Source organism: Engraulis encrasicolus, chromosome 8, assembly GCF_034702125.1.
Source record: "Engraulis encrasicolus isolate BLACKSEA-1 chromosome 8, IST_EnEncr_1.0, whole genome shotgun sequence".
Lineage (NCBI taxonomy): Eukaryota > Metazoa > Chordata > Actinopteri > Clupeiformes > Engraulidae > Engraulis > Engraulis encrasicolus.
In genome coordinates, this window is record NC_085864.1 from 29,942,905 (window position 1) to 29,970,834 (window position 27,930).

A 27,930-nucleotide genomic window follows, 5' to 3' on the forward strand; every position below is an offset into this window, starting at 1 on the left:
ATTACCTTACACACTTATCTGATGCTTTTATCCAAAGTGACTTACACTTGTTATTTTTCAGGGTATTGGTTGCAGTCCCTAGAGCAATGTGGGGGGTTAGGACCCTTGCTCAAGGGCACTTCAGTCATGGATGGAGTCGTAGGGAGAGGTCAGGTGGGATTCAAACCTTCACCTGTCAGATTGAAAGACCAACTCCCTAACCACTAGGCCACTGCTAATAATAAGATTGTGTGGGCTTTAACTACAGCCCATGACCAAGACCAGGGCAAGCAGCAGCTGTGAGGCGGTGACCTGCATCATTATATTGAAAGTGGGTCATCAAAGGCTACTGTTGGGAGGTAGCACAATGTAGGTGACTTTAAGAGACCACAAGATGATTAATCCCTGTGTGTGTCTGAAAACATGCTAGCGGATATTCTGGGCTCTGCAAAATAACAATTTCTCAAGATGAGCTGTGCATCCTTAAGGATCTGATAATGCCCTGAATTACAATCTGATATAGGCCTACTGTATTATACACAACAGCAATCTAAAAACTAGAAACTGTTTTTTATTCTGCCCTCTGCTTTAGAGCACCATACTAACTGCCATACAGTCAATCAGAACAAAGGTTCCATCTCAACTGTCACTTTCTCTCAACATTCTATTCTTAACGAGCACCTGCAACTACCATTCTAGAGGTCTATTGTTCAGCTCTTCAATGCAATCTGATATTGTCTTGCTGGTATGTTTATGACAGCCAGCTGCTTCGCTCAATGGTAAAGGTGCTGGATTAGAGATATGGAGGTTGTGAGTTCGAATCCCACTCAGACCCATGTTAATTTTCCAAATTATATCATATGCAGTGTTCCTTAGCCAACTTAAAATACCATGTATGCCATTTAGTATCAATGGCAAAGGCGCGGGATTAGAGATATGGAGGTTGTGAGTTCAAATCCCACTCGGACCCATGTTGATTTCAAAATTATATCATATGCAGTGTTCCTTAGCCAACTTAAAATACCATGTATGTCATTAAGTATATCCCCAAAACTCGGAGCTACAACACTTTCAAGATGGCTGAATCCAAGATGGCTGAATTGTTTGGCCCATAACTTCTGACTGGGTGGATGGATTTTTCCAACATTTCGTTTAGCTTTGCTTTCTCAATAGTAGTTTGTTTTTAATTTATAGTACAGCGATATCAAAAATGAAACTGCTCAGCTCTGCCCCAAAAGGCAAGCCCGCTTCCAGCATTTTCTGCGAGAATGCAATCTAGTTAAAATAGTTATTTCTTTATTTATTGGCAGTTGGTTTTAAGTGATCTATACAACATGACTAGTAATTATATCCCCGAAACGCGGAGCGTCGGGGATGTAATGGTTTTGCGTGCGCCGCCGCCGCGTCCGCGTCCGCGTCCGCGTCCGCCGCGTCCGCCGCGTAAGGTCTTTCGTGTTAACGCGATAACTTTTGAACGGATGTTTGGATTTGTCCCAGATTTTTTGGGTGAATGCTCTAGGGCAGGTTCATGAACTGATTCGAGTTTGGAGGTCAACACTTTCAAGATGGCTGAATTCAAGATGGCCGAATTTTTGTTTGGTCCATAACTTCTGACCGGGTGGATGGATTTGTCCCAGATTTGGTGTGTGAATGCTCTAGGGTAGGTTCATGAACTGATTCGAGTTTGGACGACAACAGTTTCAAAATGGCGGAATTTTCATTTGGCCCATAACTTCTGACTGGGTGGATTGATTTGCCCGGTAACACCTTATTTTAATGGTTCACCATTTCAGTGAATCTACCATATTAGGTACAGTGTAATAACCAATGTAACACTATTTAATACCATGTAATACTAGTGTAATACCAGTGTAACAATATGCAATATCAGGTACCGTGTAATAACGAGTGTAACAGTATGCAATACCATTAATATAGTGTAATACCAGTGTAACAATATGCAATACCATGTAATACCACTTACGCACAAACACATGATGTAAGTAAAAAAAATTACATTGTATTAAATATTGTTACACTGGTTATTACACTGTACCTAATGTGGTATATCCACTGAACCATTAAAACAGTATTACCATTTGCCCCATTTTTTGCTTCATTTTCACAATAGTCGTTTGGTTTTAAGCCTATGCACGTCATGTCACGTCTGTATGTATCATATACGTTTACGAAATGGTGGACGGGAGTAGTAGGAATGATGGGGGACTGGAAGCGTTGCGTTTCGGGGATATACCTTAAGCAGTCGAAGGCGACTGCACAGGCAGTCTAGTTTTAAAGGAGCGCTTCTCATACTTGTTTTGTTGCCAGAGCCCAGGGATCCCCAAAGGGAGTGGAACATTTTCAAAGGACCCCCTCATAATCCCATTACAGTTACCACCACAATTGTTTTAAATAGCCATGTTATTGCAAATGATTATGGCATGACTCTGCTTGTAGCCTTTCGAATGGCTCACCAAGCTATTTTAGCCTCTCTCAGAGAGATAGTGATGTGACTGATTATTAACGTAGGCTAACAGGGTCACGTGGCTAACATGTAAGTCTTAGAATAAGGATCCCCTGCCAATGTGCCATGGACCCTCAGGGGGTCCCCGGACCCTGCGTTGAGAACCCTTGATTTAAAGCAATACCTTGTGGCTCTAATTTTTTGGTCACTTTACAGGCTGGGGACGGAATTGTCGCTCATGGAGAGAACTACAGAGCAACATGGTCTCACTTCAACGTGTCATTATACAACACTTTGACCAGACCTTGATACTGTGACCTACTTGCACCAAAGGTATATGAAAAGGTACCACCTTGGTGTAAAAGGGTTTTATTTAAGTGATGGTTGAGTTTAGGTGTGGCCAACCATGTCATTATGCAAAGCAAAAGGGTAACTTTGGCATCATGTATTCTATATTCTATATTCTATACAAAGACAAAGTGCAATAACTATGTCAACACTGAAACTGAGAAAATACCTTGAAAGCCTTGGTATTAGGTTGGATATTGTAGTTACTGCAAATTTAACATAACAATACGTATATCTAAAATGGGACACATTTGGACGATAAAGCTTTGTCACAATGTCAAGGAGGTGTTATAAAAAACATTTTTTTTAGTCTAAACTCAATTTTGACAAAACATGTATATACTTATTGCACATTGCCTTTGTAGGGCAGTATTGAGGCCTGGTCATTTGCCGTCCTATATTGACATGTTCGGTGTGAAACTGCAGAGAAACCTTATAAAGCAGCTATTTAAGACATGATTTATGCAAATGCAATTGCAAACCTAAAAGTGTAACAAAAATATCATTTCAAGTATAAAATGTAAACAATGCAAACAAAACAACATGGTAACATGTTCAGTTCTTCAGCAACAGGCTGCAGACTGACTGACTGGACTAAAGTGCCTGTCATCAAACACTTACAATATCTTCATCTCGATTTCTTACAGTGTGAATTAAAAATAAAATCATTATAGGACAATTCATACAACATGCAGCTGAATGTGCTGTGATAGTTTGATTAAAAAAAGACATAAGACATAAGACACAAGTTTGGCAAAGGTTGAAGGTAGCTGGGTCAAAGGTTAAAAAACAAATCAAGGAATAACTAAGTCAGAAAAAAACATACCCATGAGACCTAGCATAGGATGGCCTCATAAGACATAATACACTTTGGGACTTTTCATTAAAACAGGAAATCCACAGGTTAACAGCTACCATAATTCCATAATGTGGATGGTAACAATAATTCACTTGTATGGTTGACAGATATTGACGCATTTTCCTGTGAGTTTCTAGCAATATCTTGCAATATCAACGGACAAAAAACCCATTGGTGGAGTGTTGCGAAAATATTCTTTAAAAAAAATATATTCTTTTTGGTCTTTTTGTCTTTATTTTATGATGGGACAGTGAAGGCCTTGACAGGAAGCCAGCGGGGAGAGAGAGACGGGGAAGGGCTGACAAAGGACCCGGGCCGGGACTCGAACCCGGGTCAGCCGCATGGCAGACGACGAGTGCCCCACTGGTTGGCCACGGCAGGGCCGTGAAAATGTTCTTAGGTCCAAAAGGCGGTCCCACTGGAAAAAGTCTGGGGGAGCTGCAGGGATAGAGTATAACCTCTGCACTGTAGTTAGTCAAAAAGCAGTCAGTAGGGTCAGACTTGTGAATCATTGTCTTTCATCACTTCTGTTTCTCCACAGTCTTGGAATCCATTTTCTTCGACTTCATTTTCATTGCTCTCAGCCCTAGAAAAAAAACATAGGCCTGCTTAGGAGGACTAATATTTCAAATGTTCCCCTTTTCACATGCAACGCCACTGTGATGAACATATACAATACAACTAAAACTAGAAGCACTCAGAGAGCGCAGACCTCCGCCAAGGAAGCTGCTTGATAGAACATTTGACTATGTTACACCCTAAGTCTTTCTGCCTTCTTTTTGTGGAGTCCCCGCAATTCAATTTCTGGTAACTAGGGGTGAGATATATTGGCAAGCAATGGTGAAGAATCTTATAAAAAGTCCTGGTTCCGGTTCGTGATCCGGATCACCACCAGAATTTCTTAACTTGTTCCTTGGGTCATTACTAACAACGCCACAAAGTTTCGACCAAATCAATTGGTTTGTTTTTGAGTTATGCTGCTGACAGAATCTTTCAGAAAGTCCTGGTTTCGGTTTGTGATCCGGATCACCACCAGAATTTAATCACTTGTTCCTTGGGTCATAATGAACAACTCCATAAAGTTTCGTCCAAATCCATTGATACGTTTTTGAGTTAAGCTGCTGACAAACAAACAGACAGACAAACAGACAGACAAATAGACAGACAGACAGACAGACAAACCAACGCAACCGAAAACATTACCTCCTTGGCGGAGGTAACAAACTAGGCCTATAATTCATACATCATCCACTGTGGCTTTAGTTAAGCAAATGTGATCAGGGCCAGATTAAGGTGGCCTGGGCCCCCAAGGCTACAGGTTGCTGTGGCACATTTCACAAGAAGGCACATTTCACAAGAAATTTACATAGACAGTGTCATAATTACGAGCTAGAAATCAGAGATGTGACCAAGTCACTCATTTGCAAGTCGCAAGTAAGTCTCAAGTCCCTCCAATCAAGTCTGAGTCAAGTCACAAGTTAAGACACATTTGACCAAGTCAAGTCCAAGTCGTACCAAAGCCAAGTCAAGTCCAATCCAAGTCTCATTTTTTACAAGTCACCTTGTATTCTATGTGCAATATTGACAATTACTTTTGGTTATAAAATTCATTACCTCTCCACACTGCTTTGCATGTCCCCCTTCGCCAGTCATGTCCCTTACGAAAACCACCCATGGTATACCATGATTTCATGTTTTTTTTTTAGCATGGTTCGGCACGTTTTTTTGGTTTGACTATGTTAATCCATAGACACAAACAAGGAGAGAAAAGTCCCCTACAACCAGGATTTAATGCTCCCAATTATTATTTTATTTTTCCGTGACGTTTCGGGCAGAACCCTTACGTCACAGAAAAAAAAAAGAAATTGGGAACATTACATACTGGTTGTATCGGACTTTTCGCTCCTTTTTTATCTGGCTACTTATTGGTCCTGCTCCCGGGTCAGACGCCTGGATGTGCGAGCTTTAACCGTCAACTTAAACCATACACACAAACCATGCTGAAAAAAAGGATAAGTCATAGTGATACTATGGATAGTTCAGACTTAGAGAGTGACAAGTCAAACACAACAAAAAGGATTCTATGTGTGCAGACTTCTCACTATGAAAACTACAGTTGGCCTTCGTCCTGCACCTTTCTCTGGGATGTGCACAATCCTCTCCTTCAATCAGACTTAGAGAGACCATGGTTACTACAGTAAAACCATGGTCAATTTTCGTAAAGGGTTCTAAACAAAAATAGTAGGCCTTTTGGTACTGTTCAAGGGTAAATCATTTATAAATAAAAAATAAAAAATAAAGGTTTTATTTTCGTCATGCATTTATATGCAAACAAATGCAAAAAAAATTATATATTCAAATTTGGAATGATATTGCAAGTCATTGCAAGCTAAGTCAAGTCTCGAGTCAATAGCTTACAAGTCGAGTCAAGTCACAAGTCATTCCTAATATTGGCAAGTCAAGTCTCATGTCAAGTCATTTGTGACTCAAGTAACAAGTCATTCCAAGTCACAAGTCACAAGTCCACATCTCTGCTAGAAATGAAGGATAACATGTTTACCAACTGTACTCAGGACGACAGACACGTTTTTTACATTGCATCCTGTCACAATTCTGCAATTTTTCTCTTGTGGCCAATCAGGGGCCCCGTGACAGGTGGGGGTCCCTAGGCTGCAGCCATATCTAGCCTGTGCATTAATCCAGCCCTGAATGTGATAACCTCAACTTCTCTATCTGAAATGAAATGAATATAAATTACAGTACCTGGAGTTCGGCTCCTTCACACTTTCATATTTTCTCCTTCTGTAGTCTGTTCTCTTTTTCATTATGTAGAGCAAAACCAAATCACAGACGAATGTACCCTGTACAAAACATACACTGTTTTCATACCTGTTCATATTGTAGTCATATTTAACAAATAGAATACGTTACAGTAACAGACAACTTTGAGAATGAACTTGGAAAGGCATAGAGTACACCGTAATTACAGAGCCGTATATAGAGATATATATACACGGCTCTGCGTAATTAGTGGTAATATTGCCCCCTTGTGGTGATCTGGAAAAAAACGGCCATAAGACATAACAAAACATTCAATACTTACAGCACCCATTAGAGCAAGTCCTGATGCAATGTTAATCATGGTGGGGATGATATTGAACTTCCCAGCCTATAGATACAAGTAAACAATATCATTTATTTTCAGCAGTGATATTGTGTGTATGAGTGTGTGAGAGATAGGGAGTGAGAGTGAAATTGTGTCAACAACAATGACAGTGTTCCCTGCTTTACCATAGAAATGCAGCCCGCATTGTTTACATACCTTTCCATGCACCATGATGTCAAAACGAATGCCGTACACTTTAAATAAGGTCCGGTAGGTGTGTCCCGTGGCATTCTTGTAATAGCGTACATACCTGCAGTAGATTCAATCAGCGCTGTTGTTAATGTCACAACAAACTTGCACAGCACGTGGTTAGACCAGTGGCATGGAGTAACTCTGCTGAACACAGCCTTGACCTATGCCAGGTCAAAAAAACTAAACTTCTTCACTGTGAAGGACACAGGTTGTGTTGCTGTTCCCTAGAGCAGCGATGCCCAAACTGTGGGCCGGGGCCACTGATGGGCCCTGAAGATATTCCAAGTGGGCCTTGAAATCATTTTCTTTTTAAAAATCTAAATTATATTTATGTGTCAAAAAAGTTGCTTGAAAAGAGAAAAAACTTTATTGTGACATGTCCACTAAGGACTTTTAAAATTGCCCACGCGTAGCGGCAGTTGAGCCTTCTTCAGGGCATGCCCTGAAGAAGGCTCAACTGCCGCTACACGTGGGCAATTTTAAAAGTCCTTAGTGGACATGTCATAATAATAAAGACATTTTTAACTATACTTTTTGGAGTGCCTTGGTGAAGAAAAGTTTTTTTCTCTTTTCAAGCAACTTTTTTGACATTGAACCTTGAACCAAAGAGCACCCACAAGAATACTTTTTTCATCTTCCTAAAGGGACTGAGCACGCCTCTGACTTCCAAACATTATATTTATGTGTGTTGCTGTTGACTACTTGTTTGAGGTTTATTGTTTATTGGGTCAGAGGTGGGCCCCGAACATTTATGAAAATGTTAAGTCCGCACAAAGTTGGAAAAGGTTGCCCTAGAGCCCTATATTGTTGGAAGGCAGCATGGTCTTAGAACCAGAAGGTTGCAGGTTCTAAGAAGTGACTGTTTCGGATTCAAACACCGGATTCAAACACCGGATTCACGTTAAGGCCTGAGGGAGGCTCTACCTGAAGTTGTATGCTGATGTGACCTATCAAGTCACTGCATAGGACACAAGTTGTGCTGCCGTGCCATGGTTTGTTCCCTAGTGTCTTGTGAATGGTGTGCCCCAGTGAAGTTTTCAGATTCAGCACCAGATTCATTGAAGAGACTCTTCCCCGAGTCATGAAGGAGGTTCTACCTGAAGTTGATGTGACCTATGCCGTGTCCAAAAATGTTTACTTAATCACTACATAGGACACACTGTACGCACTGATATGTTCCCTGGTGTCTCATGTAGTGAAAAGTGAATGTTTCTGAATGTGTATCAGCCTCATGTTAAGACCCTACAGCAGGGGTGGTGAACCCGTTTCATTCAAGGAGCCACTTCAAATTCCTCCAAGGGCCTTTAAAGTCCCCCAAGGGCCGTACTATGAACACAAACCAGGACTTCAGGCCTATATTGAAGGCAGACACCTTTATAACAGAAGCAACTTTTCTAGGTCCCCTTGCAAATGTATTTTTTAAGATTCCTTTACAAAATATGTCATATTTCATGAAATTTCATTTCATGCATAGCATTAAAATTACATCGGGGCCTGGAAAAGGCCCTCAAGACATATGTCCCCCACCCCTGCCCTGCAGTGCGTCATGAAGGGGGGCTCTACCTGAAGTTGTATCCAGACGTGGAGGAGCTGACAGAGGAGTTGACGTCCAGGCGGGTGAAGCTGTACATGGGCTGGCACTCGGACGCGTCTCGGTCTAGATTGCAGTTCCAGTCTATCAGGATCCCGATCGCCCCACCCTAAATAAGCACAAAACACACATACCATGGCCAGAAGAAGAGAATGCATAAGCCGAAAAAGCAATTGTGGTGTTTTGACATTTTCCAAAAGGCAGGCCAATACAGTATATAACTAACAGCCATCCCATGCCTGTGTCAGTTGTCTATGTTCAAAAGCTGTTGTTTATTAAGGAAGAGTTGGCGCACACTGCAGCTTAATCTTGCAGTTTTTATTTAGTGCCAACACAAGTGAATATCGAAACCTCAGTCACTTGTGTTTAGACTAAATAAAAGCTAAAAGATTAAACGGCAGTGTGCTCTGGTCCTTCATACATACAGTAACAACAGCCAGTGACGTTTCAGCAGTAGCACATGTCAGGGCTGCGCAACGACAGCCAGTGCCACTATTGTATGGATGTTTTTGTTTGTTTGTTTTTAGTGGACTATCTAAGAAGCATATTCATTGCAGCATATCAACCACCAATTACTAATTCATTTACTGGCATTAGATGACGTTGCACCACCTGTCGTCTGAGCCACAAAAAAACATCTTTGACCCACAAGTCCTACTATGACACACCTGCTGGATGATGTGTAGAGCTCCCTTGTAGCCTACAGTATTCTCCTTACCTGTCCATTATTTTAGGACTGAGCTGTAATGCACCTGTGCCCAAGAGAAATTGGGTTTAACATAGGTATAACCATGTATTACTGTACGTATGCACATATGCACGTGTGTGTACGCGCATGTGTGTATGTGTGTGTGTGTGTGTTTGGGGCCAAGGGGAGAATGTGGGGTTAATGTCTATAGTCTGTTTATGCTGCTACATACTACTACATGATATAGCTACAGAAATCTGTAGATAAGCACTTAGAAGGAATAAAGTTCCTATGCGCAGCAAGTTGATGAATCACTTCACACAGGCGGACTTAGATTTGCAGATTTTTATTTTATTTTAGTGAATAAGTCATTAAGCCCATGCTTTTACAGGTTTTCTGAAGCATGGACAGAACACATTGTTCACTGAAATTAAAATGAAAATCACAGCACATCACTCCACCAGTTTGCAGTGATTCATTAACTTTGTTTCTGGACCTGTAAATAAGCCTTATCTTGCATCACGACGAGAAAATGGCACATTTTCTAGGATTTGAAGACATTGGTGAGGATTTACACAACCTTGTTATTATCACCTTGTGTTTGGTTACTTTTTCAATTTCCTGCATCATCACACCATCAATCCACAACCACCCACTCACTTCTGTCTGACACCTGTCTGACACCTTAACAGGTCAGAGGGTCGGGCACGTTGATCACATCTAAAATCCCCTGTGGTTAAGACAAAGTCGTCTGTGCACCTGTGAGAACAGTAAGTGAAAGAGGATCTCATTCACACCTTCGAAAAGAGCTGCTTTGATGTGAGGTTCTGGCATTTCTACACTGTACGTGACTACCCTGCAGCTGATTTTGCAGTACATTCTTTTTTTTTAGCTAGCGAACTGTAATACACCTACACTTTTGCACGGATATGCGTGTGTGACAGTGAGAGAGAGAGAGAGAAAGAGAGAGCAAGCGAGTGAGCGAGCAAGTGAGCATGTTAGGATAGGATAGGATGAGCCTTTATTGTCTCTTCTAGAGAGAAATTTGGTATGGGCACAGAGAGTCTAAGCGTTTACACAGAGAACACATATCAACACATTAGACAAACACAAAAAACACACTTAACATGCAGGACTGGACCACAAAACATGTAACATGTAGCCTACATCCAAACATGAACATATACACACAATTATATCATACCATGACTCTTTCAACCCACACACACACACACAGACACTCCCCAATTCAATAGACCTAGAACATTTACACACAAAATAATCCTGAGTATACAGCCTTAGCAGCGTGGAACTAGGAAGACCCCCCCCCCCCCACACACACACACACACACACACACCTACGTACTATTTAGCAATGTAATAGACCAAGGAGCCACTGAAAATTTAAACCTATTGGACTTACAATTTGGTATCCTATATCTTCTACCTGATGGTAACAGTTCATATTCACCATGCAAAATATGTTCCTAGTCCTCTGCAATTGTCTGTCCCTGCCTCATCACTGATTCATCAAATAAAACCTGAAGTGATGTGGGAGGGGGCATGCCCATAATTTTCCCTGCTCTTTTTATGAGGGTTTGTAGTTGGGCCTTCAATTTAACAGACAAGTTCCCAAACCATACTGTGATGCCATATCTAATAATGGATTCAATTGTAAAAAGCCATCATTATGTCTTTGTCAATCCCAAACACTCTCAGCCTTCTCAAAAAATGAAGACGCTGACTGATCCTTGAACATAAAAACTCAACCTGCTGGCCCCATTTTAGGTCAGAGTCAAATAAAACGCCTAGGTATTTGAATGTGGCTACTTGTTCCATCGCCTCCCCATTCAATGTCACCACAGTATGATTTCCTATGGATTTTGGGTCAAAGATTATTTTCTTTTGTTTTAGTCGTTAGTTGTTATTAGACTCACACCACCTCACCACCCTGTCTATTTCTTCCTGATAACCAGAGATATCAGAGTCCTGCATTAAAAGACTCAGAATTGCTTTGTCGTCTGAGAACTTAATTATAAAATCATTTTGATGGTAATTTCTACATTCGTTAGTATACAAAGTAAACAATAACGGGGAACTCACTGTGGGACAATATCGATAGTCAAAGAGTCTGACAGTGTGGAGTTAAGCCTTACTTGCTGTGTCCTCCTAGTAAGGAAGGCCTCATACCATTTAATCATTGCTGGGTTCACCTCCATTTGTTTTAATGTGTCTAACAAAAAAGTTGCTATAATGGTATTAAAAGCTGAACTAAAATCCATAAAAAGCAATCTGGCATAGGCCTTGCTGTTTTCCAAGTGCTTCAGAATAAGATGGGATGTCGTGCATAAAGCGTCCCCAGTGCTTCTTCTATCTTTGTATGCAAATTGGTAGGGATCAAGTAGATTTTGGACTTGTGGTCTTAATTTACTCAACATTACACGTTCAAAGGATTTCATTATTACTGAAGTTAGTGCTACTGGTCTAAAATCATTGTTTTCTCTTGGGCAGGGTTTTTTAGGAACAGGAATTATTATAGATCTTTTCCACTCAGTGGGTATGGTGTGTGTATCAACAGAGAGCTGAAACACCGGGCACCAAGCTGCCGAAAGTTCCCAAGCAAAATTGTGTAAAATTAGTGGGGGTATCCTGTCTGGTCCACTAGCTTTCCTAATGTGCAAGGCCTTAAAAACTTTTATTACAGAAGATGTGTCTATGACAATTCTATCATCAACACCACAGACCACATTTACTGGCAGGCCCCCGTCCCCCCCAGTGTCAAATCTTTTATAAAACATATTCAAATCATCTGCACGCTCCTTTTCATTGTACACACTGAGTGCTCTCTCCTTGTTGTTTAGATTTGTCATGTCCTTTATACATTCCCACATATGTTCATGCATATGTGTATCTTGGATTGTGTGTTTGTACTGTTATAACTAAGATACATTTAATATAAATCTACAGGAATAATTACAGAAAGTTCTAGTGTTGGGGCTAATATATGTGACGCAATATTGTATAATGTTTTGTATTACCTAATCTATTGTTTGTCACTTAAAGCCGAATACTATAAAATACTGTATCATGCACAAAAAAACGTCAGTGTTAGCACACGCTGAAACGGTTAACCGAAACTGAACTGAATGTAAGTACATAGGGAAGCTTCAAATAATGCATCTTAATGCATCTATGAGACCACTGAAACCAGGGCCGCTGACAGCTTTGGCTGGCCCCAGGAAAAAGTCATTTGAGGGCCCCCCGCTCAATACATACAATGTAATGAGAATCCAATTCTGGGGCCCCTCTGTCCCTGGGCCGGGGACAACCGTCACCACCTAGCTTTGTGCAGATTATACCTGTAGTCAAGGATATAATTTAAGATAATAACTTGATGAAAAAACAAATTTGCAGAACTACCTAGACGGTTGGACAAAAGGCAAACCTTGGTCATGGGCCTAACATACAGACAATGGCTACGAGACATTTCATTCGGAATTCACTCTGAATTCTGAATAAAGCTTAATTCCGCTTTGAAAATGTCCTCTTAGTTCTAAAGGAACTTAGTATTAAAGGAAAGATCAAAGTAAAGTAGAGGGAACTATTTCATTCTGAATTATTTTTTTATTTTATTTAATTAATTAAAAACATCATCTAACGTAGTGAATGTACAAAAGGTAAGAAATCACAAGGGTTTTTATGAGAATCCAGGTTGGAGCACAGGTGCATATAGTGGTTATTTGTTTATTGCAAGCAAAGCTGTTACAAAATGGGGATCTTAGCCATCTGCTGCTGTGATTTGTAATAACGGCTAGACTTTTATGACTATATTACTATGTTATGATATTGACAGACATTAACTATAGGGAACTGGCTCCTCTGCTCCTGTGTCTGTGTCTGTGTTTATTGCCTCATTATTATTGTACCAGGTGGCAAGAAACATATGCCTGAATCCCAACCATACAGAAATCCATTACTTATTAGAAGCTGTTTCCATGTAGCCTCCTATTTTTCAAGCCTGCTATTTTTTCTCCTGTTTAGGTGTAAACCCAACATGTGGATAAATGTTTGACAAATGCAAATGGGATATTTTCAAAGCCTCCTTTTTTATATCTGGATTCTGGATTTTAAAAATCTGCTACATGGAAACGGAAGGCCAAAACCAATGTCACCAGGAGAAAAAAAATATCCACATTTTAAAAAATCCTGCCACATGGAAACAGCTCCTTAGTTCTTAGATTTTACCATTAGGACAAAACGGTCCACACCTGTCTGACAGGTAGCCTATTGCCTTGCACATGGAGATTCAGGGCTGTGAGATCTCGTAATAGCCATGCATCAATCACCAAATTAAATGGTATAAAACTAAAATCTCTAGCCTATACCATACATGCAGTGCACATACTGTGTGTGTGTGTGTGTGTGTGTGTGTGTGTGTGTGTGTGTGTGTGTGTGTGTGTGTGTGTGTGTGTGTGTGTGTGTGTGTGTGTGTGTGTGTGTGTGTGTGTGTGTGTGTGTGTGTGTGCATGCCTGATGGGGCTAGGATGCTGCAAGTCAGTCTCTAACCTATTGTCTCAACAGAATAAGAACACTTCTGCAGCCACCACAATGTTCATGAAAGTAGAGTAGGGTGCGGCCAGTACACTGTACGTGCTTAAAAACATCTTCACAAACTTTCACTTGTGTGATCTGTGACCACATGGCATCATTCGACAGGTGGAGTTCTATTGTACCGCTCTCATTATGAAACAGAACTTTTCTTGCACTTTCATTTTCAATCTTGAGGAGACAAAAGCAACAAGGCCCGCTGCGCAAAAACCACAACATTTTGCAGTGTACTAATGTGAAATGTTCCATCTCTCTTTTTACATTTCTATCACTGAGCCGTCTTACTATCTCATCTGTTTTGTCAGGTCCAAATCCACCCAAGAGCACAGCTTACAGTAAGTCAATAAATACACAAATATAAAATCACTGCACATGTGAGCAGTATATGTAAATGTGTGACTGCAGTTGCTACAGAGATGGGCAATATGGTGTTGTCAAGTTTCATTATTAAGAGATTGATTGTGAGGTTTGAAATACATCTAATACAAAGTATTGATGTGATGCAAGTATCACTAAAGAGCCTGTGGACAGACATAGAAGATATATTTAGATGTAAAATAATGTGTTGTTGACTATGGTAGACAGTGGCTGTATATAAGCTCCTTCGCCAGTATTATGTGTGTTTCCATTTGCTGATTTATCACAAACATCTCAAGGACTGTTTTGATAACAGCACTGGCCAAGAGCACACTAATCAAGAGCGTATTCAGACTTCACCCGTTAGACTTCCTAAGCTCTCTTGTTGAGATCTAGAAAATGGAATAGCTTGAATATGTTCTTTACCATCATCATGTGATTTTATTAAAATGGGAAACACTAAAACAATAGCAGGCAGAAGGACTGCTTCACAGACCTGTGCGTTGCTTTGTAAATGTGTTTTCCTGGTGCTAAAGGGAGAACCTATGTAGCCCTTTAATGCACGCCGTACCTCCTGTGGCACGCTATAACAGACATTGAAAGTTAACCACCATAGCACTACACTACTATGACAGTGCACGGGGCCTGTATTACCAGTAATACATTACGACTTGGCCTTTGCCATTCTGGTAATAGCTAATTTATAATGATGTGTGTTAAGGGGTTAAAAGCTAACAAATCTTTCAAAAAGAGCCGATTCAATAACTTCTCAGATTTACCGTAGACATGGCACCTTGTACCCAGCAACCTCAACACGTGTTTTCCTCTTATCAAGTCAAGGGCAATAAAGCGGTCCTCTTTATCCTAGGATCCATGAACACGCCTGTAAGTGTGTCAATGTACTCTTATGACACTGCCAGTATTTACTCATACCATATGGCAGTGTCAGTATACTCTCGAAATTGGCTTTGTTGAAACAAATGAGCTACCAGTAGGCTGTCAACATAGACCTGACTCAAACCCTAACCCAAACCACTGATGTAGGAACAGTTTGTAGCACAGCTTGATGGTCAGGTCCAGGGGCGTAGCAGCCAATTTTGGGCCCTATGTATAATCAGCTCCAATGGACCCCCCCAGCCATATATCTTCATAAATCGGACTGTGTGTGGGCCCCCTATATACATGGGGCCCTGGTGACTCAGTCACACTTTACCCTTCTGAACAACACCCCTGGGTAAACCAAATCGACCAAACAAGGACATTATGGGAAGCATCAGTCCACAGATCAGCTGCTAGAAATCAAAACTCACTGATTGTGCCATGTCCTGGAACCTGTGCCCAGTTCTGTTGATAATATCCCCCAGTCGGAATATGGGACAGTAGGGCTGGAGCGATTCATGGTAGAGGCAGGTCTTCAGATAAGAGGCGTTGTTTGTCTCCAGGACGTTTGACCTATAATCGTGAAGAGTTGACGTAGTATAAGCACAACAGCCTCTGGCGTCCTAGTTTGAGAAGGTTGTTTTGAACCACTGTCTGTTTGATTGGTCGCACATTTGAAATCCTTCCCTTACATTTATATCAATCAATCAATCAATCAATCAATCAATCAATCAATCAATCAATCAATCAATCAATCAATCAATCAATCAATCAATCAATCAATCAATCACTACATTTTTCAAACACAGCCTTACTGTATGTCTCTAAAAAAGTTTCTAAATGTTTCTGCAATGCTTAACATGATTTTTTTACTTACTTGGAGAAGCTGAATTTCGGAAACCTGATGAAGTTCTTGATGTAGATGGTGAAGGTCTCAGCTTTACCTAGTAGAGGCACGCTGAAATGAAGAAGAAAAACATGAAGTGTTCCACCAAATAAACAAGCTCATATCCATGTATCTAGCGCAACCTTGTATTCTATTCATTTACGAGGGGAAAATGTTGGAGTTTACACAATGTCCTCAATTAGGAAAGGGTTGATACAATACAGAGAGTACACTCACTGGGATATCTGGGTTCTTTCAATTGGACACCAGCCGTATATTTCACATGTCCCAGAGTTGTTTCCATCCTTCTTCAAGCATCGGCCAGTCTTTATACCTGCCGTGTAAAAATGACAATTATTTTGCTTGTTACAATTAAACAAACAACCGCCTGCTAAAAAATTGCACATTACAAGATACTTCAGTTAGTTATGTCAAACAATCTGCTCTCTTTTTCAGTCCCATCTTGTGTGCATTCGTATCTGTGTTAACACCCAGAGTTAGCAGCTTTTATAGACTGAAGACTATATGATACTAACTGAGTCATACAAAGAGTAATGATACTTTATCCGTTTATTCAGTCAACTTTTCAGGTATCTTTTGTTGTTGAGTGAACTGATAACTTAAGTGAGGTTCAGAGTGCGCCCAGAGTGTTTAATTTCACATTTCATAGTCGTTGAGCATCGCAGCGTGTTTATTCTCCTCTCCAAGCTTACTTAATCGTACCGTGACCAGCAGTAACTGCTTCTCCCACCAGGCAGTCTTTGTCTTCCTTACAACGACCATCCGGGACCTTATCGCTCTGAGAGGTTAAGATAACAAAAATAGGCAGATGTTACAGTAATGTGTGAAGACTTGACCCCTGTTAAGAGTTTCTTCCTACCAGAATGGCAATGACCAAGTCGTAATGTATTACTTAAAAGATGCGGTCACCGTCACATTGTAGTACTGTAGTAGGCCCTATGCACTGTGGAAGTTCCACTGGCAGAAAAGCTAACGGTACATTATGACTTGGCTACTCCACGGGTCAGAGTAATGTTTGTGGGGAAAAAAAGTGTATGTTCATTGATGCAGGCAGCAGAATTTGTATATTAACCCATTAATGCCTAAAGCACCTGCAAAAAACGCCTGCTGAATGCCTAAGTCCTTAACGGGGAAGTTGCCCTCAAAACCTAAATATCTTAGCCTTTGATGCACATAAAAACATGAAATAAGTTGCATTTTAAATGTGTTCATTCAGCTGTTACATACTCACGTTTTTATTAAAAAAAGCTAACATCTCAAGAGCCTGAATGCAGCGTATATGTCTCCAGGCACCAAAGGTTAAACAACACATACGAGTCATCAATGGGTTAATATGCAGGATAAATATGGGCCAGGGGCTGTCCGGAAGAGCACTGGCACACGCTATAAGTTCACACTCATGCTTATGAGACATCAACAGCAGCGAACCTTTTTACACATTTTTCAACAATCAATAAAATATTCATCCTGTTCACTCTGACAAAAATCAGAGCCGAAGCCCATGCAAAGAGCAAATCCCTGTTAGACATTGACTGTATGACTTATTTTGCCATGAACCAGAGCTGCACAGTTCAGAAGGGAAGATACCGCACACTCTTGTCCATCATGCTGAATTTTATTAAACAAACAACGTTTCAGCCAGTATGACCTTTCTCAAGTTTGATCAAATTCAGCACTGGATGGAGAAGAGTGTGCGGTATCTTCCCCTCTGAAGTGAACAAGTTCCCGCTACCTGCACCTCGAAACTTCTGGTGTGCGTTGGCATTCTCCACCAAAATCCAGAGCTGCACAGTGCCATAACACTTTGCAGGAGACACACAGGCCCTTAGCTCTCACCATTACGACCAAGCTTGTCAAGCCTGGCTTGTTTACATACCAGGCCCCTGGCTGGCGCTACTGATGAAGTCCTCGACATGCAGACAAGGATTGAGTCAGCCAGACCTTTGTCGGTTTGCCATATGAGGTGTAAGGAGCTGGTTCTGTGTGTGTGCGTGTGTTTGCTTGTGTGTGTGCGTCTGTGTGTGTGTGTGTTTCTGTGACAGAGAGAGAGAGAGAGAGAGAGAGAGAGAGAGAGAGAGAGAGAGAGAGAGAGAGAGAGAGAAAGAGAGAGATTTTGAGGGTGTGCGTACTGTTGATAAAGAGCTTTGAGTGTATCAGGCCACACAGCCTTAGTTTGACATGTAACAGCTTCCCCCATGGTATGAAACCACAAGGGAAATGCAGTGACCAACACTTGGCGTATGATGGGGTTTGGGGCTGCCACCTAGAGGATGTGGAGCTGGGTACAAAGTGTCAAAGTGAGGTCAGGGCATGCCTTGATGCAGCGCATTTCCATTGGGTCTGTGACAAAGATAGCTACAGTGCAATACCCAAAATTGCTACAGCAATAGACCCATTTTTAGATGCGTCCCAGCATCTCTATAAGAGGGTCTGTCCGTCCGTCCGTCCGTCCGTCTGAAACGCATTCCTTGTCTGAAACGCTGTCTTGTCTGAAACGCTGTCTGAAATGCATTCCTTCAATTGTTCCTTCCTGTGTCCACAAGGCGGAGGCAGAGAGGCATTTTGGCCTGGAGCGAATGCGTGTCAAAACGTATACGATATGTTACCAAACCGGCAAGGCTAAGCTGATTGCATTGTGAGACAATTGAGGGGTGCATTCAATTTTCGGCATTGTTTTGTGTTTGGACAGTGGTAGGCAGGCAACTTCGTTCCTTCTCCACAGCACACCAACACCACTGTGAGTGTCACTTCATGTTCACGGTCTTGTGATAGGCCTACACTTCGGCTGATAGTGTCGCGTTGTGCAGCTATTTTGGTTCATCAGGATGGAAATGAACGATTTAGAAGTCGGCAGGCAGTATTTCACACAGATGTTTGTGCTCGGATATAGGGGCGTTTGCATTGCATAACGCTCCACGACATGGAAGTCAAGTCAAGTCAAGTCAATTTTATTTTTATAGCGCATTTCATACACAGGTGCAACTCAATGTGCTTCACAAAAAAAAAAAAGAACAAAAAAAAAAATGCAAAAAGAAAAAAGACAATTAAGTCAAAGAACATCTAAAAACACCAAGATTAAAAACACATGGTAAGTAGAAAACATAAAAAGAACAATATTTTTTTTTTTAAAGTGTTTAAAAACATTCAGATAAAAACACATGGTAAGAAACAAACATAGAAATAAAAATGATATAAAATGCAAGCTAGTTAAAAGCATCTGAAAACAGCTTTGTTTTGAGTCTAGATTTAAAGCTATTAATACTGGGTGCATTTTTTATGTCGTCTGGAAGCTGATTCCAAAGCTGTGAAGCATAGAAGCTAAAGGCTGCCTCTCCACACTTTGTTTTGACTTTTGGAACCACCAGCAAGTTCTTCTCCGTTGACCTTAGTGACCTGGTTGGTGCATACAGCTGAAACATATCCAGTATATATGTGGGGCCCATTCCATTTAATGATTTAAATACAAGTAGCATTGCCTTAAAATCAATTCTGTAGCTTACTGGGAGCCAATGCAGCGATCTTAAAATTGGAGTAATGTGGTCGTACTTCCTTGTTTTTGTAAGAACCCTTGCTGCTGCATTTTGTACAAGTTGAAGCTGTTTGATGGTCTTTTTGGGGAGGCCTGTAAAAAGACTGTTACAGTAATCAACCTTACTAGAAATTAAGGCATGTATTAGCTTCTCCAGATCATGTGTAGACATAAGGCCCCTAAATTTAGAGACGTTTTTTATGTGATAAAATGCAGACTTAGTAATAGCTTTCATGTGACTGTTGAAGTTTAGGTCACTGTCAATGAGGACCCCAAGATTTTTAACTGTATCCCTTGCTTTCAGTCCCTTCGTTTCAAGGATAGTAGCAATCTTTTGTCTCTCCTCTCTTTTCCCAAATATAATTACTTCAGTTTTATCTGTGTTCAGCTGGAGGAAATTTTGAGACATCCATTTGTTAATTTGGTCCATGCATTGATAGAGTGATTCAAGGGGGGTGTAGTCATTGGGGGACATAGATAAGTAGAGTTGGGTATCATCCGCATAGCTATGGTAATTTATGGAGTTATTCTCCATAATGTGTCCCAGTGGCAACATATACAGATTGAACAGTAGTGGTCCCAGAACGGAGCCCTGTGGGACCCCACAGTTAAGAGACATCGGTGATGAGGTATGTCTTCCAATGGCGACAAAAAAACTTCTTTGTTGTAAGTACGATTTTAACCAGTTGATCACTATGCCTGTAAAGCCAACCCAGTGTTCCAGTCTATGTAGTAGTATGGCATGATCAACTGTATCGAAAGCAGCACTTAAGTCGAGTAGCACCAAGACGGATGATTTGCCAGCATCAGAATTCAATCTTATGTCATTCATAACTTTAATAAGAGCCGTTTCAGTGCTGTGGTAGGCACGGAAACCTGATTGAAACTTATCAAGGTAGCTATTAGACATTAGGAAGGCAGTTAATTGGTTAAAAACAATTTTTTCTATTATTTTACCCATGAAAGGTAGATTGGATATGGGCCTATAATTGTTTAGTACCAGTGCATCCAAGTTGTTCTTTTTTAGTAGGGGTTTCACAACTGCTTCTGGAACCGTAATAAGATGGAACCGTAATAAGTTGACAGGCGACCAGCAGCGCTACAGCTCTTCCTCTAAACGTGAGTTTGCAAACATTCTGCCACTACGTTTCAGTGAGTAGTCAGTGTTCTCGAACTAGTAGACAGATGGGCCATTTGCATTTCACATACGCTGTGTTACTGATGTTCTCGGGCATATTGCAAGGGAGAGTCGTTTTCTGCTGGCGGGCGCGTGGACCTCACAGGTGCTTTCCCTTGCGCTCAGAGAGAGCACGGGACAGAACGCGTCTTTTGCTAATTGGTTTGCAGTCGTATGAATTTGGTAAACTCTGCCACTGAAGCTCACTGCTTTGTGCCTTGACGGTAAAAAGCTGGCATTGAAAATTAAGCGCACAATGCATCCAAAGGGTGAACCCATAGCGCATGATTCACCCAAACGGTTTCATTTATTTATTAGGCTATTTGGCAATGTTTAGTTTCTTTCCCACATGCACATGACGCTGAAATGGCGTGATAGTCTACTAAAGGTTGATAAATAACCTAGTACTAATAATATCTGGTCATTTGTAATGTAGCCACTTGATCTATAGTGCAGCAATTACCTCAAACAATCTTTCACTTGGTGATACAAGCATCAAATTTGGTTCAGAGGTGCTTCAGACCCTACCCTTTTAGAAAAGGTCGCTATCCAGGTGAAAAAACAAAATGGCGGCCATTTTCCAAGATGGCCGCCAATTGAACTGCTTTTAAATGGCTTTTATGTATATTTTGATTGACTGATCATATTTTGAATGTCTATGTATGGAAATATATTATGTTGAGCATGGAAAATTCAATGATACACAAAAAAAAATATTGACAATTATAGTATTTTCATAATTACATGTAAATAAACTAACACTCACTGAATGATTCTAAATATTACAAAAACAGAAGTAGGCCTATAATGATTACATGTTTGTTGTTTGGGTAGGAAAACTCTCTGATACACATGATGTTGGATTAGTTATTTTTAGTCCTCACATTTGCAGGAACATAACTGTGTACAGTTAAGGCTAAAGCAATAGCATTTGCATCTTCCTCGGCAGTCAGTCTTGCATCCACATTTTGTCAGTTGCTGGCAACTCTCCGCAATTGTAGGAAGCTTTGACCAGAGAACTTTCCAGGCCTCGCCATCTTTTTGCCACCCTCAGTTGGCAGGGCTTTCAATTTGCATTTTGCACACAGTATCCCGGTCCCATATACAGGCAGTTTGGCAGCGGACCGTTTAACATGATGGACAAGGGATGCACTTGTCGGTGGAATGGCATCATAGGATCTTTGTTTCCGAGCAAACAAGTCCAGTCTTAACCTCATCAACCTTGTCTGTTGTGCTGTTCTTGTCATAAATATTGATGACAAACCTCTCAAGAAGGTTCAGGTCAGTATCTTCAGTATACTTCTGGGTATGAACTGAGGTTTTTGAAGACATGAGTCACTTCAGGGCAGACGTCCCATGTTTGCCATGCTGTTTTCTTGCCTTTGCTATGGAAAGCTGATACAACATCACAGCCAGTGAAAGAATGGAAGGAGGACATCATGCTTTTGGATTTCTCTGGCCCAAGATTCAACATCATGTCATGAATTGGCAGCCACCTGATGGAATGACCATGGCCAAATTCGATCCACATCATCTCTAATCCTGCATCCTGGAGAATTGCAAAATTGCTGACTGCAACACTGCAATACCACCTCCTTCACCCAATCTTTATATATCTAACCTGATAGGCAGCAGGTTGAGCTCTTGAAATTGTGGTATGTTTGTGGCTAGCATGGAATAGCCATCAGAACTACAGCTGTAATGGGTAGGGGGAGACTTCAACTCCTCTTTTGTATCTATCTGACAGAGGCAGCACTTCTTCCAGTCTGTTTTAGTAGTCAAGTCAAGTCGGTTTTATTGTCAATTTCTTTACATGCACTGGCCATACAAAGAATTGAAATTACGTTTCTTACTTTCCCATGCAGACATAGACATAGACTTTAGGTGTGGACTTAGGCAATTAGACATAGACAGTATACATGCATTACACCTAGAGTACCTATACAATATCCTTACAGACACATAAAGTGGAAAACTGGGCAACAACAGACATACATAGAACATGTATTAAGAAGAGGTATTGTTGTGCATTTTCAGTTATGTCCTATTGTGACGATTCTGATATAGTGATAGTAGCATTGTGAAATAATAATGCATATAAAGTAAGCAATTGTAATGTGCAATATTTACAACTATAGTTGGTAGCCAGTTTTCCAGTACAGTCATTAAGTAACAGGCATGAAGCAGCAGCAACATGTGTGTGCATGTTTGTGTGTGCCTTTGAGTTAGTTCAGTGCTGTGTGTGTGTGTGTGTGTGTGTGTGTGTGTGTGTGTGTGTGTGTGTTGTGTGTGTGTGGTGTGTGTGTGTGTGTGTGTGTGTGTGTGTGTGTGTGTGTGTTCGAGTTAGTGCAAGTAGAATGTGCAATCACAATTCAGTGTTGAGGGGGGGCTATCGGTGATAGGAGGGCGGGTTAAGAGTTCAGCATCCTGATTGCTTGGTGTATGAAGGTCTTTGCCAGCCTGGTGGTATCTGAGCGGAGGCACCTGTACCTCTTTCCAGAGGGCAGGAGACTGAACAGTTTGTGTGCAGGGTGACTTATGTCCTTGGTGATCATCAGTGCTTTTCGGGTGGGGCGGGTGGTGTAAATGTCCTGCAGAGAGGGAGTGGCGCTCCAATTATCTTCTACGCTGTGTTCACAATGCGCTGGAGTGTCTTCCTGTTTTGCTCTGTGCAACCTCCTCCCCACACTGTGTCACACAGCTGATCAGGATGCTCTTGATGGTTCCTCTGTGGAATGCTGTCATGATGGAGGGTGTAGCACTTGCCTTCTTCAGTTTGCACAAAAAGTAGAAGCGCTGTTGGGCCTTCTTCGCCAGTGATGATGTGTTTGTGGTCAAAGAGAGGTCGTCGCTGATGTGCACTCCAAGGAATTTTGTGCTGCTCACTCTCTCCACAACATCATTGTCGATGGTCAGTGGTAGCAGTTGTTTTTGGCCCCTCTGAAAGTTGATAACAATCTCCTTGGTCTTGTTGACATTCAGCAGGAGGTTGTTGTCCTTACACCATCTGGCCAGCAAGTCTACTTCTTCTCTGTAGTGAGTCTCGTCACCCTTAGTGATGAGGCCCACCAGTGTTGTATCGTACGCAAACTTCATCAGATGGTTAGTGCTGTGGGTCGTTGTGCAGTCATGTGTCAGCAGCGTGAACAGCAGGGGGATGAGCACACAACCTTGCGGGGCCACCGTGCTCAGGGTCAGGGTGATTGAGGTATTGTTCCCGACACGTACTGCAGCTCAATGGATTTTTAGCAGACATCTTGTGTAATACGGTTAAAGGCCGAGGGTCTATCCTTTTACCACCCAACCGTTCAAATTATCAAAGCACATTGAGATATGGGACACAACAAGGTTAAGTCATCTTCTGCCCTAGCCGGGCTCCGCCCTACTGGTGACGCAACGCCTTCGGCTCAGCTACACACATTAGGACCAGGAGCTTGCTCTTTCTCGCTACAGCGGGATCTCTACCCACTTTGTCTGGAACCAATCAACTGTGCATTTCCAACAGTCCTGGGTAGAGATGTGTTCAAGGCAGTGACGTGGTTTAAGCAGAGACTTTCTATTGGGCTAAGAAATGTTTGGTTTAAACTTCGGCACAGCCCTCAACCAGTAGCAAGCCGAGAGAGGCGGGTTAACCAGGCCATGGAAACAAAGTTCGTCCTGTATGGAAACGCTAATCGTTATAGTCCTGGTCAGACCAGAATTGCGGTATGTGATCTGAAGTCTATGAAAATCAGGCAACTTCTGCCCTACACCCACCCCGATCGTTCATCCAGTGTCATTTAAGTCCTGTGCAATCTGTACACTATCCGGGTAACTGAAGCCCCGTTACCCTTGGCTCGGCTCTCCCGCGCTGGCACATCCTGTCAATTCAGGTGCGTCTATCTAACTAAATTTCTAACTACACTAACTACATTTCTAAATGGATAGCATATGGGAGACTATAAATACTAACAATACAACTAAACTGAGTATACTAAAGAGTTAGTAAACTACAACTACAGCTATTGTACCACAAGCCGACACTGAACCCCATGCTGAGTCTCACAGTAGTGATGTCACCACTGTGCCCTGGTTGTGCTATAACATCACTCTAATACAGAATGTAAACAAAATTGTTTTTACAACATTGTATTCCAACAGTGATGGCAAGGTTAGTATGCATTATTGAATACCTGCTATCGGACAGCTGTATGTCATAAATGTGCATTTTCAGTCACGTAAGGGCTGCCATTTTGAAAAGTGGTGGCCATTTTGTGATGAAATAATGATACTATGAATTTGTCCTGGTCAGAATGCATACATTTTAATATTTCCATCACTCAGATATCTATATTACTTGCCATTCTAAGACGAAAACAGCTTTTTTCACCTTTAATGAGGCGGCCATCTTGAAAAATGGCCGCCATCTTGTTTTTTCACCTGGATAGCGACCTTTTCTGGGAGAGTAGGCCCTGGAGCACCTGTGTACCTGATTTGGTGCTTGTATCACCAAGTGAAAGATTCTAATGAAATATTGACTTAAGAAGCCCCACTACTTGTGAAATTTGAAATTAGATGCTTCTTTTCCAAATCCAAGCATGATGACCTTATTATAGTCTAAACTGCAAAATATAAAGCTTTGTCTCGTCATTTCACTGCCTGCCACATTATTTGGAATTTCCATGGGCAATATGACCAATACACAAAAAGCACATCCTCAGGGGGGAGCGTTATGAGGAGGCCAGCGGGGTGTGGGGGGAGGGGGGTTTGGAACTGGCATAGAGGGACGCATCTGTTGTCCGCCTGTCGGCCTTGTTTTAAAGACAAACTGTTCCTACGGGCCTAGCCTGGCTCTCAATCAGACCCTTTGCGCTTTGTGCATCTTCGTTAAACTTTGTGAACATCCATCTGTGTGAGAACCAGGTTAACTCTGGCCCATATTTTGCATTGAAATGACAATTTAGAACAACTGTGATAACTGCCATTTGGGTGATTTGTTTCTGCTCCATTAGGGGCCCCTGCATGCCCAAAACTGTTGGAGAATCCCTGGCATAAATTTCAGGAGTTCGCTAAGCCTCCATTGCTTGTGCATGAATCACAGTGACACACACTCAGCACGGCTGTAGTTATATTTCACTGCACACATAATGTCAGTGTTGTAGCTTTTCAGAAGCAGCATAATAAAGATTCACACGGTTCACAGGTTAAATATTTTCGTGTCCCCTACACAACCTACGCGCTGAACCCACATGCATTAGACACCAACACAGAGATAGAGAATTTACAGCCAGGTTCACTCAACACACTTTCTAAAAACTTGATGAATAAACCAAAGCTGTGGTAACAGTCTACACATAAATCAGATCCAAAAATAAAGTGCTACACTTCTAAAGGCAAATTAATTTGGCACAGCTATTGATAATAACTAACCAGATTATTCCAAGTGTTTCACAAAGTATTTGCTTTCAAAATCAAACTATTGTATAATTAAGTTTATGTACCTACCTCTGCACAGTGGCTTAACCTCTGATTTGGTGTTTCAATGAAATTGGTAGTGACAAAAAGATTGGCATCTCCCTGCAACAACATAAATTGGAAAGTAGAGCTAGGATAGGCCTACATAGCATTAAAAAATGAATTTCACAAAAATAGTAGTTTGAAAAGAAGCTTGCACTCACATGAGGTGGAATAACATAGTCCTCTGGTCCCCACAAACTCAGTCCCATGTCAGTGGAATTGGTCAACACAACTCCCTTCACTTTGGTCATCACAGAGCTCTGTACGGACTCCTCGGTGGCTTGATAGCCTTTCTTCGTTACAAAAACCCATCTACATCAAAGATAAGTGGAAACATGTATAAACCAACAGTTCTATTAACCCCTCCATGACAAAAACATATCTGCTAGTCTTTGACGCAAATGTTTGCGCCGTTCGAACGACAACACCCATGGTGAGCACACACGCAGAATGTCTTCTCTGCGCAAAGAAATAGGCAAAACTCGTGAAAATACTACACAGAGGAGTCACATTCATAATAAGGCAAGAACACAAAAAATAAGAATACCATATATCCTATCAACAGAGGTAATTTATATTACTTCCACTTAAGCTACAGAAGCACGCGCGCTTACCCGATTAAGTATCCCAGAATGGACAACTGAATAACTCTGTATAATACGCCGACTTTCTTATTTTCCGCAATGACATATTTCACAGTTTTGTAATCGAACGCGGCAAGAAACAAAGTCTTACACGGAGACATTTGACAGCTGGGGCTATGTCTCTGGGGTGTGTAGACAAACTAACACCGATGCGCACCGGTGAACTCAAAGTGACATGTGAACTTCCGCTCTTTGGAAAACTTGAAGTAACCTCCGAAATCGAATGGATGTAAGTACCATCTTCACACTTTACTTGTCTTGTCAGTTGTCACATCCGTAGTGTGAGTTGAAATCACATGATTGTTAGCATGTTGTATTTGCGAGGAAATATTATCAGCTTGCCTTTCGCATAGCCTATGCTGTGCCCATCCCGGCGCGCGTCACAGGCTCCAAGTGCCAAGAATTGTGCGTTATTAGGCTACCCTTCCCATTACCCTGTGTTGAATAGTGCAGGTGGAACATGTTTACCATGACACGGGTAGTTAATTGCAAGGCGTGGGAAATAAAAGTCACATATTTTGCATGTCTGTAATAAAGCTTGGTATGCAATGGCACACCAGTCCCATGTGGTTTTAGGCGATGATGAGGTGTCCCTTTGTGTGCATGTCACAGCTCTGAAAGAATCTTGGTCTTCACCTTCTCGAAGAGAGAATGAAAATAAGGGCATTTTACATTAATCAGGCCCAAGTACTTGAGTGTGGTCGCAATGAAGAGAGAGAGAGAGGGGGTGGGGGATACTGTGTTCATATTTGCGTCTGTGTTTCACTGGAAAAAAAACAGATCTGGACAAAGTGCATTGGGACATCAACTGATTACCAACTGATGACAGTCAGTGGCCTCCTATAGGCCTACTGAAGGGTGATGGGGGGGGTCCACTGCACCGCACACCTGTTCCATTTATTATGGGCAGATGGTTATGGGTACCCAGGTTCGAATCTGGCCTCATATCCAGAGTCATATTCCAACTTTAGCCCATCTCTTTCTCCCACCCACTTCCTATCCCACTCCTCACTGTGCTATCACAATAAAGAAAAAAACCCTAGAAC

At 41.5% G+C, this 27,930-nt stretch overlaps 1 protein-coding gene across 1 annotated transcript; it reads right to left on the reverse strand.

The window, feature by feature from the left end:
- Nucleotides 1-2,291: 2,291 nt before the first annotated feature.
- Nucleotides 2,292-27,251, reverse strand: p2rx8 (purinergic receptor P2X, ligand-gated ion channel, 8). The gene is made up of 12 exons (XM_063205416.1): nt 26,855-27,251; nt 26,402-26,552; nt 26,229-26,300; nt 16,741-16,816; nt 16,255-16,351; nt 16,009-16,089; nt 15,563-15,704; nt 8,572-8,708; nt 6,973-7,066; nt 6,754-6,819; nt 6,414-6,511; nt 2,292-4,236 (listed from the first exon to the last, which is right to left on the reverse strand). The coding sequence occupies exons 1-12, from the start codon at nt 26,983-26,985 to the stop codon at nt 4,146-4,148; spliced, it is 1,236 nt and encodes a 411-aa protein (XP_063061486.1). The 5' UTR covers nt 26,986-27,251; the 3' UTR covers nt 2,292-4,145.
- Nucleotides 27,252-27,930: the final 679 nt, after the last annotated feature.